This window comes from Mustela nivalis, assembly GCF_964662115.1.
Source record: "Mustela nivalis genome assembly, chromosome: 2".
Taxonomy (NCBI): Eukaryota; Metazoa; Chordata; class Mammalia; order Carnivora; family Mustelidae; genus Mustela; species Mustela nivalis.
The window spans coordinates 82,198,631-82,214,947 of NC_139021.1; the positions used below are offsets into that span (position 1 = coordinate 82,198,631).

Here is a 16,317-nt window from a genome sequence, read left to right on the forward strand (position 1 = left end):
CCTATTGTGACACAAACACCTACCCAGCCTCTCATTCTGCCCACCAGTCATGAGGATGCTGGAATCCTCCTGATGAGGAAAGAGACTGAGCTTGCTGTCCCTTGGGTATGATGTGGCTGGAGCACATCCTGGGAGTGACGAGGCCCAAGGTGACGGAGGAAAGTCTCATAGACTTGAGAGGAAAAGCCGAATTAAAATGGCAAAAGAAAGCAGAATTCAGAGAAGAAAAACAAGGTGAAGATAAACTTACTAATTTTCTAGAGATTTCTTTCTGCCTTAGGGATTCTTTACACTCTCTCTCCACATAACATGCTGGGTCATATGCGTGATTCTGAAATAAAATGTGAGCAGGTGGGTGTGTGCAGAAGACTGACCATTGTGAATCAAGTTAGCAGCTTTGCAGACATCATATGCTGATAATATTCCATCTTCGTGAGGTGGCATTTGTGAATCAAGAACTTCAGAATATTTTAAGGAAGGGCATTTTAAAAAATGCACAGGAAAATGGGTGAAAATTTAGGGAATAGTAGAATATTTTATCCCTTCCTCTAGGTACCCCCAGCTAGGCAACACACATAAAATGAAATCCTAATGACGCCTGCTAAGCCTATTTGAAAACAAATCCTATTTGGCTCTATTAAGGGATATTCAGACTATCAACTCCTGGTTTTCACTTCTTTTCTTTCTTTCTTTTTTTTTTTTTTTGATCAAAGGATGGAGGTAGAACTTATACAAGTTCTTTAAACAGTGTAACTATATGGAATCCCCTTCTATTTCCCCCCAAATGATACTCATTTTTATGATGATGATAACTGAAAATGTTAAACACAAGGAAAAAGCTCAAGATGTTATTGGGCCAGGTGTATTAAAATAAAATCAAAAAAAATAGAAATATTAGGCATATACACAAGAGCGTAAGTGAAACATGAGGTGACATAGCATTTTCTATTCAAAACTTACAGTAGAAAACTTTAGTAAACAGAACCTCTCGTATCCTGTGTTACGGGGGGCTCTTTCCAGCCTCATTAGTCACTTATTCTGCTTTCATATCTTTGTATAAATAATCTCTCACATGCCTTACACAATTTAGAAAAGATTGCTGAATCACAAAAATAGACCCAAAGATCGCATTTTTACTTTTCTCAAGTACAACTAAAATTAACATTTCATCATTAAAATAACGTTCAAATCATTGGAAGCAATAAAGAAAATTCTTACATTTTTAAGGACCCAAGAGGCCCTGCAGAGTTTAGAATCTTATTACTCTCCCAAAGTAAACTGTCAAGAAAGTGTCTATATAAGAAATTGTGGAATTGAAAAGGTGGACTGTTAAAGATATTCCTTCTTAGGGTAGAGCCATTCCCGAGGCCCTGGTCCCTGGCCTGAGAGATCTGGGCCAGCCCTGGCGGTCGGCAGGGTCCACGCTGGGACACACAGCAGCTCTGCATGCTCACAAGGGACATTTCTACAGGGACAGACCAGAAAGAGCATTGTGGCTGTTCTGCTTCATGTGTGGGGGTCCTGAGCAGTCTCCATGGAAGGAAAATGTTTAACAGTCTCAGATTTCAGGGGAAGGGGATCTCATCGAAATTTCAGAGAGACCATTTTAAGGTTCAGACTTCACCTGCAAAATGTAACAGATTGGATTAGTAATTTTTTTTTTAACAGATAAGCCAAAGCATAGAGAAAATGCAAAGAAGGGTCATGATTTGCATCTGGTTATTTTACTTTTATAAATGAGTTTAAGTCTGTTACTATTTGAGATTCACTGCAATGGCCTCTGAACCTTGGAGTCACATATCGAGCTGTAAACAAGAGGCCAGAGTGGGTGCATTCTGGACAGAACAAGTGTTTTCTTCTCAGAAGGCTGTCTGCAGATGTTGGTCGAGAAAACCAAGATTGCCAGCTGGGACGGGTCCAAGTGGCAATCAGTGGGCATCAGCCAATGAGAACGAGAATACTTTTCTTCCATGTGGAGAGTGTCCTTCCTGAGTAACCTAGCCTCACTTTCAGGAAGCAGGGACGGTGGATGGTCCTAGTGCGTGAGATCCTAGCGCAAACAGGGATTGTCCCGTTTTCTTTTTGTAGGAGGCAGCTGTCCCAGTGAACGGCCTTGAGTCTTCCTGTGCTTTAAGGCTGCTGCTGATACTGCCCTTCCGTGGCGGTGTAGAAATCATCCAGGACACTCTGCAAGTAATCGAATGTTGGCCTCTCTTCTGCCTTTTCCTTCCAGCACATTTTCATGATGTCATAGAGCTCGTCTGGGCAGTTCTCCATGCGGGGCATCCTGTAGCCCTGGGACAGGGCGGTCATCACATCGGCATTAGTTCTCCCTAAAGCAAAAGAAAATGTACCATTGAGAAATCTGACCCAGGGTCAGAGCGCTGCAGTGGGCTTTCTGATCCTCACATCCCCAATTCTTTTTTTTTTTTTTTTTAATTTTACTTATTTGAGAGAGAGAGAGTGAGAGTGAGCACAGAAGGAGAAGCAGACTCCCTGATGAGGGACTCAATCCCAGGACCCTGAGATCAGGGCCAAAGCTGACAGCAGACGCTTAACCAACTGAGCCACCCAGACACCCCATCTGGCATCCATTCTTGAAGCAAGCTTTAGAGGTGGTTATGGGCTGAATTGTGCCCCGCCCCCCATAAATTCATATGTTGGAGTCCTCGGAACCGTGAACTCCTCAGTCCTCAGCCTTGGAGCATGACTGCCTGTAGAGATAGGGTTTTTAAAGAGGTAATCAAGTTAAAATGAGGCCTTGAGGGTGAACCTTAACCCAATCTGACGGATGCCCATAGAAGAAGAGATTAGGACACAGAGACCTGGGATGTGTGGGCATTGTGTGGGCACCAAGGAAATGCCCGTGTGAAGACACAGACAGAAGGTGGCCATCTATAGGCCAACAAGGAGCCTCAGGAAAAGCCAAACTTGCCAACACCTTGTTGCAGATGTCTGGCCTCCAAAACTGAGAAAATTAATTTGAACTTTTCAGTCTGTGGTATTTTGTTATGACAGCCCTCACAAATGGATACGGAGGCTAAGGAGACATCTGTGAGCAACTAAATAATGTAAATTTTAGTATGAAGGGGATCAAGACAGTATTGTTTGTCTGAGTGAGAAGAGGCCAAATGGGAAGTAGAAGACAGAGCAAGTTCGTAATGGCAGAGGCAGAATGGACTTGACTGACTCTTAAATGAACTACTCAAACCCAATCCTAATCCTCAGTCTCAATTCCTTTTGTAGTATTGTTTCCAGCTTCTACCTGCAATACATATACCAAAAAATCATCTTCATATATGTTATCTCATACCAATATATATATATTTTTAAATCAGCTTCTCCCTGTAAGTTTACTAGAAGAAGTCAAAATCTTTAAATCAGCTAGTCCAATGGATTATGTCCCAATCATTAAATTGTCCCTTACAAAGTCTTCAATACAGGCCAGAGTCAGAGCTCACACTGATTTTGGATATGCATGTTCTCAGCACCCAGTGAGGGAAGTGGGGTGTTCATTATTCTTACTGAGCTCTACAAGAGGACTGGTAATGAAGGGCAGCTTTTAATATGGTCAAATGACTCAGGGTAGTTCAGAAGCTGAAATGTCCACCTTTGATATCAAGAACAGGTTTAAGGGAAAAAAAGATCATTTTCCTCCATGATGAAAATGGGACAGAGGAATATGCTCATTTAGTGGTTCAGCAGGACCTATCCACATCTACAGGTTTTGTGTGTTTTGTGGATACCTCGTTCTGTAGGGAAAAAGGTATTACATGCAGCGTATTTTCAGGCAGAATATGTCTGATGCCTGGCACATGGAGAATTCCATTTATCACAATCAATTTCCATTCCACAGCCATAGATTTTTACCACTGGTGGTCACTGGGAAGATTCTAAAAGAGCTATTTGACTAGATTTGAAACAGAGCCTTCTTTTGAATTTATCCTCTAATCTGTGTTTCTCAAATTGTGGGTCACCACCCATTTGAGATCAACAAATTGATTTTTTAGGCAGCTACAAGTATTCTTAAAAATAAATCAAAACAAAATGAAATAGCAAAGACCAGAATGCATCGCACATAGTGAGAGTTAGGGAGATTTTGTGAAACTTTTATTCTATTTGTGGAGTGGGTTTCTGTTTATTTCTTAACCATGGGGCATGATCAGTGACCTTTGAACTCCTCTGCCCTTAAACTAAGCTCTCTTTTTCTAAGAACAGTGACTGAAGGCCCTGCCTAGATTTAAACCCTTGAAAGAAGACCTGATTACTTCTGTCTTGGAAGAGTCCTTCTTTTTTGAAATGGAAAGTTCCAAGCACACTTGATAAATGCGGAGATCTCTTGAAAGTTGTTTACATGGTGAATTAATGTTGCTGAAGTCTTCCGAACCACAATCTTTAGACATTTGTGTAACTGGAATGTTCTAATGAAAAGACTTCAATTTATTCTCATTGCTTGAAGCCAAGAGACTGATTTGCAGCCCTTTCTTCATTTGGGGTTCCAGTCTCCAGAAAGTATGTGGTTTTAGCATATTTCTGGCTCTTGCCACGAACCCTGCTCACTTGGATAAATGTCAAGTGAAATCCCTCTATATGCTTTTACATGGGCACTGGGAGAAGAACTAACATTCAAGATGACAGAAAACGGCAGCCTGATGGCCACCTTCTGGAATATCTCTTTCACTTTCTGCCTGGAGAACCCCCAGCTGAGATGATTTTTCTAGCCCCACCCCGGCCTTATCCCACTGCAGATTTCTCCTTCCTCATTCTCATATGTTTTCCCAACTCTGCAGGACTCTCCACGGTGCAGATAAAGGCCAGGTGTGCTCCATCCTGTCTGGGGGAATCTGACTTGGTAAGAGGACTAATAAGAAAGAAATCTGAATGCCTGAGTAAATAAGGCTATTAAGTGACAAGTCTTATGGAAGAAAGAAAGAGAAGGGGAGGGAGACCTCAACCAAACCCTAAGATTAAACTTGATACTTGGTCATTGCTCTGTTGCTAGATTAAAGAAAGCAAACACCCACTGGCCCATAATCGGAAAAGCAAGCAGTTTCATATTCCAGCCCCCATTCTCTCCACAAGCATTTCCTGAGCGCTTACCCTGGGACACAGGCTAACACTAAGCTCTGACAGATACAAAGACGATTAAGACTGAGCGTTGTCCACAAATGGCTCACAGCCCAGTGGGGGAGATACCCCAGAAGAGGGAGGTGGGTGGGGGCAGGAAGTGGTATCTGGAGAGGATAGGAATTAGCAGAGACTAGAAGTTGGTGATGGAGGAGGAGAAAAGTGCAGTATGGCAGAGAAGAGAAAAGAAATAGAGAGTGAGCAACTCTCCTCTGGATGGGAATCCAGCAGCTCCAGAAACAAAGTCTTTAGAGACAAGGGGCCTTTTTGTGTGTGAGAGCAAGAAGTAGGGGCTGCCATGAGACATAGTCTCCCACCCTGTAGTACTTCCAAAAAGGCGAGTTTTTCAATGTTGTTTTGAGCACTGCCTGTGATCAAAGTAAGCATTTACAGAAGACTGAGTTCTCTGGTTCCAATTTACATGTGTTACTAAGATGGTAGACATGTCTGGGAAGAAACAGCCAGAGAAGACATGAAGCTTCAGAAAATTTTGTCACTTTCAAGCCTCCTTTTTCTCTGTAAGAGCAAAGCAAAACAAACCCCCAACCACAAAGATCCCCTCTATTTTCCTCAGAAAATTCATATATGAACATTATCATAGCTTGCTTTTAATTCATCCTAAAACAACGAAAACAAAAAACAAAAACTTAAACTCCATCTTTGGTGTCATGCAGAGGTAGAAGCCGGTTGAGCCAAGAAGAGGAACATGAAACTGAAGTGCCATCAAGAGAGGAACCCCAGCAACAGGCAGGATGCTTCACCCCACCCTGGGAAGGGTCCCCATGGAGCCACACCATGGAGTGAAGGGAGAGGTTGGTGGCTGCAGACAGACTGTACTCAGAACCCACCTGGCAGGTGCCCCAGGTTAATGCTGGGGAACCTGCAGGAGAAGAACCCTCCCTTCCCCGCCCCGCTCAGGAATGCCAGTGGAGGTGGAGTCAAGTGGGGGATGGAAAAAAGTCAAGTGTGGGATGGAGAAAGGCAGAACATGGAAAAAATGAGACCCTTCTAACACACACCACAACCTGAATGAACCTTGAGGACACCACCTTCAGGGACAGAAGTCAGACACAAAAGGACAAATACTGTATGATTCCACTCAGAAGAACTGCCTAGAGTTGTCAAATTCACAGACACAAAAAATAAAATAGAAGTTACCAGGGGCTGGAGGGTAAAGGAATGGGGAGTAATTGATTTATGGCTATAGTTTAAGGTTGTGATGATGAGAAAGTTGGGGAAACTAGGGGTGAGGATGGTTGTGTGCCAATGTGAGTATGTTTACTGCTACTGAACGATACACCTGAGTGATGGTACATTTTACTCTGTGTATATTTTACAATAAAAAAAATACAATGACAACAACTAAAGACACTGACGCCCCCTCCCTAGTGCACCTCCAGAATGCTGACAGCCAGGCTCGTCCCCCACAGGCAGGACCTGGAAACGCTGACCCAGGAGGGTGCTAACAAGGATGCCAGGGACCACCACAGACCCTCATTCCCATAAAACATCTCATCAAAGGAAGGGTGAGGAGATAAGCCTTCGAGCAGTGCTGAGGGCAGAGTGAGAGAAACAGAAGAGCTGACAGGAGACTCAGAGCGGCTTCCACCTTCCAGCATGGAACTCAGAGAACAGAAAATGGAGAAGAGGATATTTTCAAACTTCCCAGAATTCATGGCTACAGGTTTCCAAATAGAAGGGACAAAACAAGTCCCCAGCCTAACATAACAACAACCAGTGAAAGTTCAGTCATAAAGAGAGATGCTGAGTTCTTCCACAGAAGAAACAGGATCCGAGACACAGCACAGGATTCAGAAGCCATCTGCTTTGGCCCAGCTGCACAAGAAGCCAGATCCAGGGCAGGAATTTGTTTAAAATTCTAGGCGAAAGGTTGGTGTACTAGTATTCACAACATAAGCAAAACTGATAATGATACCTACTTAGCAATTTAATTCTATCTAGGTCGTGAGTCTCTCAAGAAAAAGTCCTATTTGGGCGAAGTCCCAAGTATGAATTAGAAGTAGAATACTAACTTTGATGCCTCAAATTTTCATGAGGACCAACTCCGAAGTCAAGTACAGCAGGAACCATGATGAACTGTCTTTACTCATTCTGTGCTCACTTATCAATGAGAACAAGAGAAGCCTTAAGAATAGGATTCCTCATAGTTTTGAGCCTGGGTGGGGGGAAACTAAAGATTTTAAAACTCAACAGAAAATTACTGAAATGGACTAACAGTAGTTGAAAACAAAGGGTTTGGGGCATTTGCCAAAATTATGATTGATAGGTACAGGCCTCTTTCTTAAAAATGTGTTAAGAAAAAGACTTCTCCTGAATTACATTTGGTGTGCACAGAAGCTCAGGATATTAGATGTACCTGTCTGACTAATCTCTTTCAACACAGAGGACTGCAAATGGGAAATGACACTCCTACCCTCTACTGTCCCATATTTAGTATTTGACTACTAGGATTTTGACAGGTAACTTTCACTGACAAAATTGTGTATTTTACTCTCTTATTCCCAGAAGTTTGCTCTCCATTGGAGATAGCAGTTTTGGCAACCAGCCAACATGTGTATTTGGTATAAGTCTAATTGTGCCTCCATGGATATTTCTAGAATATTTCTGTTCAATTCGCCATAAATAATAATGGTTCCAATGATAATAATGGTTCCAATGGGGGCAAGGGGAGGAGGGGTGACTGGAGATGAGGAATAAAAGGCACACCACTTCCACCATACATTTCTTTGTATCTCTTGAATTAGAACCATGGTATCATACTCTTAATGATACGTAAAATGGGAAAATTTTTGACTTAAGAGATAATAGTATAATGTTTTGAATTCTGAGCAACAAATGTTAAAACAAATAACTAAAATTCCTGAAAGTAAATGCCTTTGAGGAGCATGAAGCCAGGGAGGCAATTTTTCATCAAAAGTCATTTTGTGGGACGCCTGGGTGGCTCAGTTGGTTAAGCAGCTGCCTTCGGCTCAGGTCATGATCCCAGCATCCTGGGATTGAGTCCCACATCGGGCTCCTTGCTCGGCAGGGAGCCTGCTTCTCCCTCTGTCTCTGCCTGCCATTCTGTCTGCCTGTGCTTGCTCTCTCTCCCTCTATCTCTCTGACAAATAAATAAAATCTTTAAAAAAGAAAAGTCATTTCATACTACCTGATTTTTTTGAAGCATGTATATTACTTAAAGATGAACTGAAATATTTAATAAAGACATAATTTTTTAAAAATTAGAAAAAAAAACTGGAAACTTCAGAAGCTTATCAAAAAGAAAATTAATAAAACCTATCATTTTATTGCCCAAGGATAGTAACATCTTGGCATATTTCATCTTTTAGTCTTTTATTTCCTTTAAAAAAGGAATGTTCACTTTATATTTGCTTTCCTTATTTCCTCTTTGTTTTGTCCCCTCCTCTCTCTTATTTCCATTATTTTGCAAAGCTAGGCATATGGTTTCTAAACCACTTAAAAAAAAAAAAACTTAACAAATCCAGCACTCTTCTGGGTAAAGAAAATATGCCCAGATAACTCAATCATCAGTGGGGTCTCTCCCACTTGTGGCTTTCTAACTGATGGACATAGCCTGTGTTGGCATCATTCACCAATTTCTGTGGTACCTGTGAATCGAATCCTTTGATATTTATGTAAGTAGGATTGTTCAGTTCTGTTTGCATCTCCTAATGCTAGAGGCTTTTCTCATGACTAGAATACATCACCAATCTAGAGCTCCCGATGGTATCTTAAAGGACAAGCTACCAGGGTAGCTAGTAGATTGTATTACTTATTATGTTATTTTAGTCACCATACAGTACATCATTAGTTTTTTTTTTAAAGAGATTTTATTTATTTATTTGACACAGACAGAGATCACAAGTAGGCAGAGAGGCAGGCAGACAGAGAGAGGGGGGAAGCAGGTTTCCCGCTGAGCAGAGAGCCTGATGTGGGGCTCAAGCCCAGGACTCTGAGATCATGACCTGAGCCGAAGGCAGAGGCTTAACCCACTGAGCCACCCAGGTGTCCCCATCATTAGTTTTTGATGTAGTGTACCATGATTCATTGTTTACTTATAAGGCCCAGTGCTCCACACAATACGTGCCCTTCTTAATACCCATCACTAGGCTCACTCACCCCCCCACCCCCCAAAGCCCTCAGTTTGTTTCTCAGAGTCTCTCATGCTTCATCTCCCCCTCAGATTTCCCTCCCTTCACTTTTCCCTTCCTTCTCCTAATTGTCCTCCATGTTATTCCTTATGTTCCACAAGGAAGTGAAACCATATGATAATTGACTTTCTCTGCTTGACTTATTTCACTCAGCATAATCTCCTTCAGTCCCATCCATGTTGATGCAAAAGTTGGGTATTCATCCTTTCTGATGGCTGAGTAATAGTCCATTGTATATATGAACCACATCTTCTTTACCCATTTTATTTTATTTTTTACCATTTTTCTATTGCTTTTTTCTTTTTTTAAACAATTTTTTTTTACCCTAACATTTTAAAATCCTGGACATTGAGCACAGTGGATGAGAATAAGGTTTTTGGGAGGCATAAGGGCCTGGGGTTCAGAAGCAGCTCTGCCAGGAGCTAGTGGTTTTCAGTTCTGGGCAAGAGTCTCCTTCTCTGAGCCTCATGGGTATCATTTGTGTGTCATTCTGGAGCACGTCAGAAATATCACAGATCATTTGATGAAGTTAAATGCTTATCTGATCCAATATCGGATTATATATGTAATCTGAACAGACAATCATTATAGACAGATATAGGTCATAGACACAGATGCATAATATCAGGCATCAGGACTGATCAAAAAATATTTTCCCTATTTTATAGATAGAGATTATAGATACAGATATATAATGTCAGATTCATCAGAACTGATCAAGAAACTATTTCTTTTTCCTGGTTTTCCCTATTTTCCAGTAATGTTTCCATTCATTCAGGATTCCGAGCAGAGTGGCAGTCAGATTACGAAGTGTTGGCACGGGGGATTTCAAGGCACAGTTGACCAGCTGTGTAGGTGCCACCCAAAGGCTCTCCCCTCCCCGCTGGCCCCTGGTCCCCGACTTCCCTATGGCTCCTTCCCTAACAGCACTGAGGGTGATCAGGGGCATGAAGGACACACTGAGGCTCTTTCCACAAGGCTTTGTCATCCATGCATGGTATCTATCTAGATGTTAATGGCTTAACCACGTCATTCATTCATCCAGCAAATTCTCATCGAGACCCAAGCCACGGGGCCTCGGGATCCCATACAGTGCCTGTTTCCTCTACGGGATGCTCAGCCCCCCAAACTGCCCTGTGGCTCTCTCCTCAAACCTGCTGCTGCCAGGATCACAGCAGAAAACCAGCAACTCCCCTCCTCCTCCTCGCTAATCTTTAACCCACTCAATAGGGCGCTGTGCCATCTCACAGCCTTCGCCTGACTGTTACCAGTCTCCTCCCACTCTTTAGAATATCAATCAGCTCTCAAAGGCAGCACCTGGGACTGCTGCATTGGGACCCCTTGCAGGTGCCCGGCAACCTCAGATACTTTTTGAAAGAGAGAATGAGTTGGCCATTAAAGATTTAATTTTAAATTCATCATGTCCATCAATTTAGTAAAAAGCCTAACATTAACTAGAAGACTTTGGGAGAAATCCTCCTTGCAAACTGAGGCACAGATCCCAGTGAAAGGTAGGGCTGGTGCAATCTGGCTCCAAGGGCTTTCTGTTTTCACAATCTAGAGACACTGAATGGACGTCCTCACATTTGCTAAGTAACAGACGGGAAAGACCTTTCACTGATTAACAGAGATGGTTATTTCCCAAAGAGGCAGAGGCTCCAAAGTACTTTGTATAAAACTCAGTTTCAAAACTAATCCAAAAGCACTGGGAATCCTCATTTCTGTGTCTGTTTCCTCCCTCATCAGGTGCCCTGCTTTGGAGAAGCACCCGTGTCTCACCTTGAAATCCCGCCTCGTATATGCAACACCTATGATGGTGCCAGGCACCTTCTGGGCACTAAGAGGTGGTATTCGTTAGGGGAGGAAAAAGAAGATGCACTCAATCAAATAAGAAGGCAGAGAAATGTCTAAGCATTTTTAGAACACTTTCCACTCAAGACGGTCTTTTGGAACAAAGGGCTTATTACTCTTAGCTTTTGGATATGGGTTTATGTCTTTAAGCCTCCTGCCACTTTCCTTTTTTTCTCCTGCAGACCTCTTGAATGGAAATAGGTAAGAAAACAGTACCTGGGTAGGGAATTTTCCCATAGGTGACGATTTCATACAGGAGAATTCCGAAGGACCACACATCAGACTTAATCGTGAAACATCCAAAGTTGATGGCTTCTGGAGCTGTCCACTTAATGGGGAATTTGGCACCTAAGGGAGAAGACATGTCTTACTTGGGCCTCTGAGCCGAACCAAAAAAGTCATGGGCATGTGGGTTTCATACTTTCTTTCTTTTGGGGAAAATTTTAACTATTTCTTTTGAATAGGTAGTGCACCCACATAGCACAGAACAGAGATGGCACAAAAATGCCATACTGAAAATAGTTGCCTCCCTCCCCTACTTCCCTTTTGGGCATTCCCCCTATGAGAAGCAAAGTTTCTTGTGTATCTTCCCAGAGACATCATAACGAGCCCACTTTAAACAAAAGAATATGGCACAGAATGTAAAGGCATTTGTTCTTAGCTTATGTATTTGTCCCTCAACAGCAGCTCCTAAAGCATGTATCTTCAGTGTTCAAATGTTCTCCAATGAGCCCATACTATGTTTATATGGAATATAAATTATCTCTTGATGCGCACATTCTTTCAGACATCTCTGTAAGCCCATACCAATAGGAAATTTAGATACTACTTCACAGGTTAAGGTATCTCCTGCTTTCACTTGCTGAGCCCAAACAGCACTACTTTTAGGAATTGGGTAGCATCATGATCTGCACAGAGAGAGAGAGTAATGACACCAAGATTCACACGGGAAGCTGGGCCTAAGGGACAAACCTGGCTCAGGGGTAACTTGCAGGGACACCTCGAGGAAGGGACTCAGGCACAGAATGCCATCCCTATATGCTGGAAAGGTTAGGCTTCCACCAACCATTATTAAAGATTTTAAACACGCTTGCCTTTATTAGGTCTTTGCTTTAGAATTTCTTGTGGTGTTAGACCCAAACTGGAAATCTGAACAAGATCAGTAAGGACAGCAGACAGCCTCATGGACCTGCTAGGTACGGCACGTAGGGTACTCACTGTTGCACGATCTGGGGATTGACCCTGCATGCTGGGCGTCAGCAAGGGGGCAGGGTGGGGGGATGGGACAGGGCGGCTCCAGGGTGGCCCTCGCTGGTGGGGGGGGGTGGTGGTGTCACACAACTTGGTGTGAACCTGGCAGGCCACTTACTACTGTCTCTGGGGGTTCTCGGCACCTTCATCTATAAAACGTGGAGACAGAACTTCCCTAAGGTTGGTGCCAGAGTTAAGTGGGTTTACCTGCATGCGTGGCATGCCTCAGGCTTCCTGCTCAGCAGAGAGCCTGCTTCTCCCTCTTCCTCTGTCTGCGCTCACTCTGCCTACTTGTGTTCTCTCTCTCTCTGTCAAGTAAATAAATCTTCAGAAAAAAAAGAATAGAAGCACCAGGCTTCTCTAATTCAACAGAGCCAGTGGACTATGTTCCAGCTGGTGAACTTTGAGGTTACATCTCCTGGCTTTGGTTCTTGGCTCTCCCTCTTACCATCGGACCTTAGAAGCCACTGAATCTCTCTGTGGCCTCACTTATAAGGTGGGAATGATAATAATAATAGCAACAACAATAGGGCTTATTACATAGGGTTATTGTAAACATAAATGAGATAACATATGAAAACCACTTAGAGGGGTGCCTGGGTGGCTCAGTCAGTTAAGCATCTGACTCCTGATTTTGGCTCAAGGCATGATTTCAGGGTCCTGGGATCGAGCCCCACGTTGGGTTCCACAATTAGTGGGCAGCCTGCTTGAGATTCTCTCTCTCCTTCTCCCTCTCCCTCTGCCCCTCCCTGCTTTGTGCTCTCTCCCTCTGTCTAAAATAAATAAATAAATCTTTAAAATTAAAAAGAAAGAAAAGCACTTAGAATAGTGACCGCCATACTGCAACTACTCACTACATTTTAGCTATTATTTTTCACTCCCCTTCCTCAAACTGTTTTCCTTCACCTGCCTTTTTGCTGAGAACAAGTTGTCACCCACCTAAGAGAATGCAATCTTGAGGCAGGAGGAGAACCGCCTGAAACATCATGGGCACAAGAGATGCTAAACAAATCAAAATGATGTTCTCAAGCTGCCATCTTATTTCTTTATATTTTAGTCACTTATTTGTCAGAGAGCAAGAGAGAGGTCACAGGCAGGGGGAGCAGCAGGGGGAGAAGCGGACTCCCTGCTCAGCCCAACGTGGGACTCAATCTCAGGACCCTGGGATCATGACCTGAGCCGAAGGCAGATGCCCAACCTACTGAGCCACCCAGGCACCCTCTCTGTGTGTTTTAATATGTGTGGAATATGGAACATGGTTAAATCAAGGAGTGCATTACATTTACTTCTCTGTATGTGATAATTTCCGAGTTTTAATTTGCAATGAAAAGGCCAGAATACAGGATACAGAATTATTGTTGCAAATGTCTTCTCTACAGTTAGGAACAGTGTACTTCATTGTTTGGGTAAAAAGCTTGAACATACAATATAAACAAAGAATTCTGAACTTGCCAAGCCTCTTTTTGTTTTCCCTTGCTTAAGTGAAATACAAATGACAACATCTGTAAACTTTACAAACAGTATGTGGAGTTAATCGGGAGAGTAATTTCTAAGAACAGATATGAGAACAAACCCACAAACAGCAACTATGGTCCATTGTGAACATTTTGCCAAATGAGTTCTTTTTAAGGATGACTACTGTAATTGCTTTGTAAAAAACAAAACCTAACAGACAAAAACAGAACTAAGTAACCAAACACGGAAAGACGGTAAAGACGGTGAGGACGCCGTACCTTCCCTTGCCGTGTACTCATTATCTTCGATCACTCGGGCAAGGCCAAAATCTGCAATTTTGCACATGAGCGACTCAGAGACCAGAACGTTAGCCGCTCGGAGGTCTCGGTGAATGTAGTTCTTCCTCTCGATGTATGCCATTCCCTCTGCAATCTGAAACCAGAAAGAGGCTCTCATTTTCAGTTTAGGGTCAGCTATCACAGAGGACCATCAAGGAAAACCAAAATATGTATGAGTTCCTGAAACCCTTCATGGATTGTTCATCCCAAGTTTTAAGCACAGTAGGTACATGACAATATTTTGAGTCCTTTTTAAAATAGCTGCCCCCACCCCAAATCTCCAATATAGGGGTCACATCTCCATGTGATTTTTAACACAGCTGCATGCCTTGACATTTTCTAACTGAGGGGGTCTTTTTAAGACCCTGCTATATTCTTGCACGGAGATACACAGGTATCATGATCCCAGGGTTTCAAATGAGAAAACAGAGCTGGAGAAGGTGACATGCGAATATGATTAAGTGATTGGGGTATCAAGAACAGGATGTCCTTGGTCAGCAGCATCCATGCGGGCCAGTTAATCAACAGCAGCCCGCAGAACCGGTTCTCTGAGTTCTCCCCGCTCCACGTTCCAGAAGGAACAGATTCACCCTGACCACAGAGCAGGACAGCAGGAAAGCATCCAAGATTTAAACAGAACCATAAAGTAGGGGAGGTGAAACTCCTCCTTCATTGCATGCTAGAAAATTGGGTTTTTAAGGAAATCAAAAAGCGATGTTTAGGGAGCATAAAGATAAAGATCTGTAAGGAAGGCAGGCAAGAACGATGTCCCCGGCTCTGGTGAGCAGTGACAAGGCAGCTCTAATTAGGATTCTGTCACAGAGGAATGAGTGTATTCATCTGGATTCTACCTCGAATTCCGGCAGTCTCAGCTCAGAGGACCTGATTTCCCCCACTGGTGCCCTCCGTTCACACCCCCTTTCAGTGAGGCCCTGCTGCTTTGCTTTCTAGGGAGCTCGGCTTCCTGGCTGTGCTTCTCCTGGACCCTCACCTCCCCTTGGCCGATCCCTTCATTTACCTTCCGCCCACAAGGCCTTCCCTGAACTCCTCTTGGCTGATTTCTCTTCGCTCTCTGCCCACCCTCAATGGTGGATTCGTAGGAAAACCATCGGCCCCTACTGATCAGAGCCCTGTCTGTATTTTCCTGTGGTTCCGCGAGCTTACCGCTGTCATGCCTGCCTCCGGGGCAGAGACCGCCCCTTGGACCTTGTCAGTCTTCACGTGTACCTATCGGAACCCTCAACCTTGTCACCAGACTGCTTCTCAGAAAGTTCTTCAGGAAATGCGCTGGGTTTTCAGCGCTACCAGAGTACTACGTTGCCAGCACACTGGCTGCAGGAATTGGGCAGATGAGATTTTCACGGCTGCAAAAGTCTGGCGTGTAATAATCAGCACAACAGGAGGGCAGTCTCTCAGTGTCCCTTCAGCCCGACAGCTTGCATCTGACCGACCCCGAGGAACACCGTTTTGAACCGAGAAAATCGTACATCAGGAAGAACAACAGAGGTCAGATCTTTTGTTTCTGCAGAATGACAACTTAATAACGTACAGCGTTTCCAAGCAAAAGTAGCACGCGCGGCTCTAGAAGAGTGCTGGTCAAGTGCAGAAGACCCAGGCTGTGTGATCCCTACCAGTGACGCTGGAGTCAGGTCCCTGCCCTCACCCTGGGCCACGGCATCCCTCGGCAAGAATACTTTAATCCTCGGTGCGAGTCCGGCCAGGTCACTCTCTGCTTAAAGCTAGCTTCAGGATAAGTCTGAACTTTTTTTTTTTTAAACAATTTTACTTAATTATTTGTAGAGAGAGAGAGTGAGCACAAGCAGGGGAAGCTGGAGAGGGAGAAGCAGAGCAGGGAGCCCCACCTGGGGCTTGGTCCCAGGACCCTGGGATCACAACCTGAGTTAGAGAGAAGGGAGTTGGGGGAAGTTGGAAGGGGAGGTGAACCATGAGAGACTATGGACTCTGAAAAACAATCTGAGGGGTTTGAATTCACGGGTGGGTGGGAGGTCGGGGTACCAGGTGGTGGGTATTATAGAGGGCACGGATTGCATGGAGCACTGGGAGTGGTGAAAAAATAATGAATACTGTTATGCCGAAAAAAAAAAAAGGCAGACGCTTAATTG

The 16,317-nt window shown here is 43.7% G+C and overlaps 1 protein-coding gene and 1 long non-coding RNA gene across 7 annotated transcripts in view; one reads left to right on the top strand and one right to left on the bottom strand.

Moving 5' to 3' along the window:
• Nucleotides 1–846: 846 nt before the first annotated feature.
• Nucleotides 847–16,317, bottom strand: part of LYN (LYN proto-oncogene, Src family tyrosine kinase) — a 118,202-nt gene continuing 102,731 nt past the window's right edge. For all 6 annotated transcript variants that reach the window (XM_082719204.1, XM_082719201.1, XM_082719205.1 and 3 more), the window contains exons 11-13: nucleotides 14,135–14,288; nucleotides 11,367–11,498; nucleotides 847–2,333 (exon numbers count right to left, since the gene is read on the bottom strand). In XM_082719204.1, coding sequence (XP_082575330.1) covers nucleotides 2,131–2,333; nucleotides 11,367–11,498; nucleotides 14,135–14,288 — 489 coding nt within the window. In that variant the 3' untranslated portion in view covers nucleotides 847–2,130. The remainder of the gene's footprint in view (nucleotides 2,334–11,366; nucleotides 11,499–14,134; nucleotides 14,289–16,317) is intronic.
• Nucleotides 4,614–6,307, top strand: LOC309858901. Its single transcript, XR_014308424.1, has 2 exons — nucleotides 4,614–4,852; nucleotides 5,802–6,307. It is a non-coding gene; the product is annotated as an uncharacterized lncRNA (long non-coding RNA).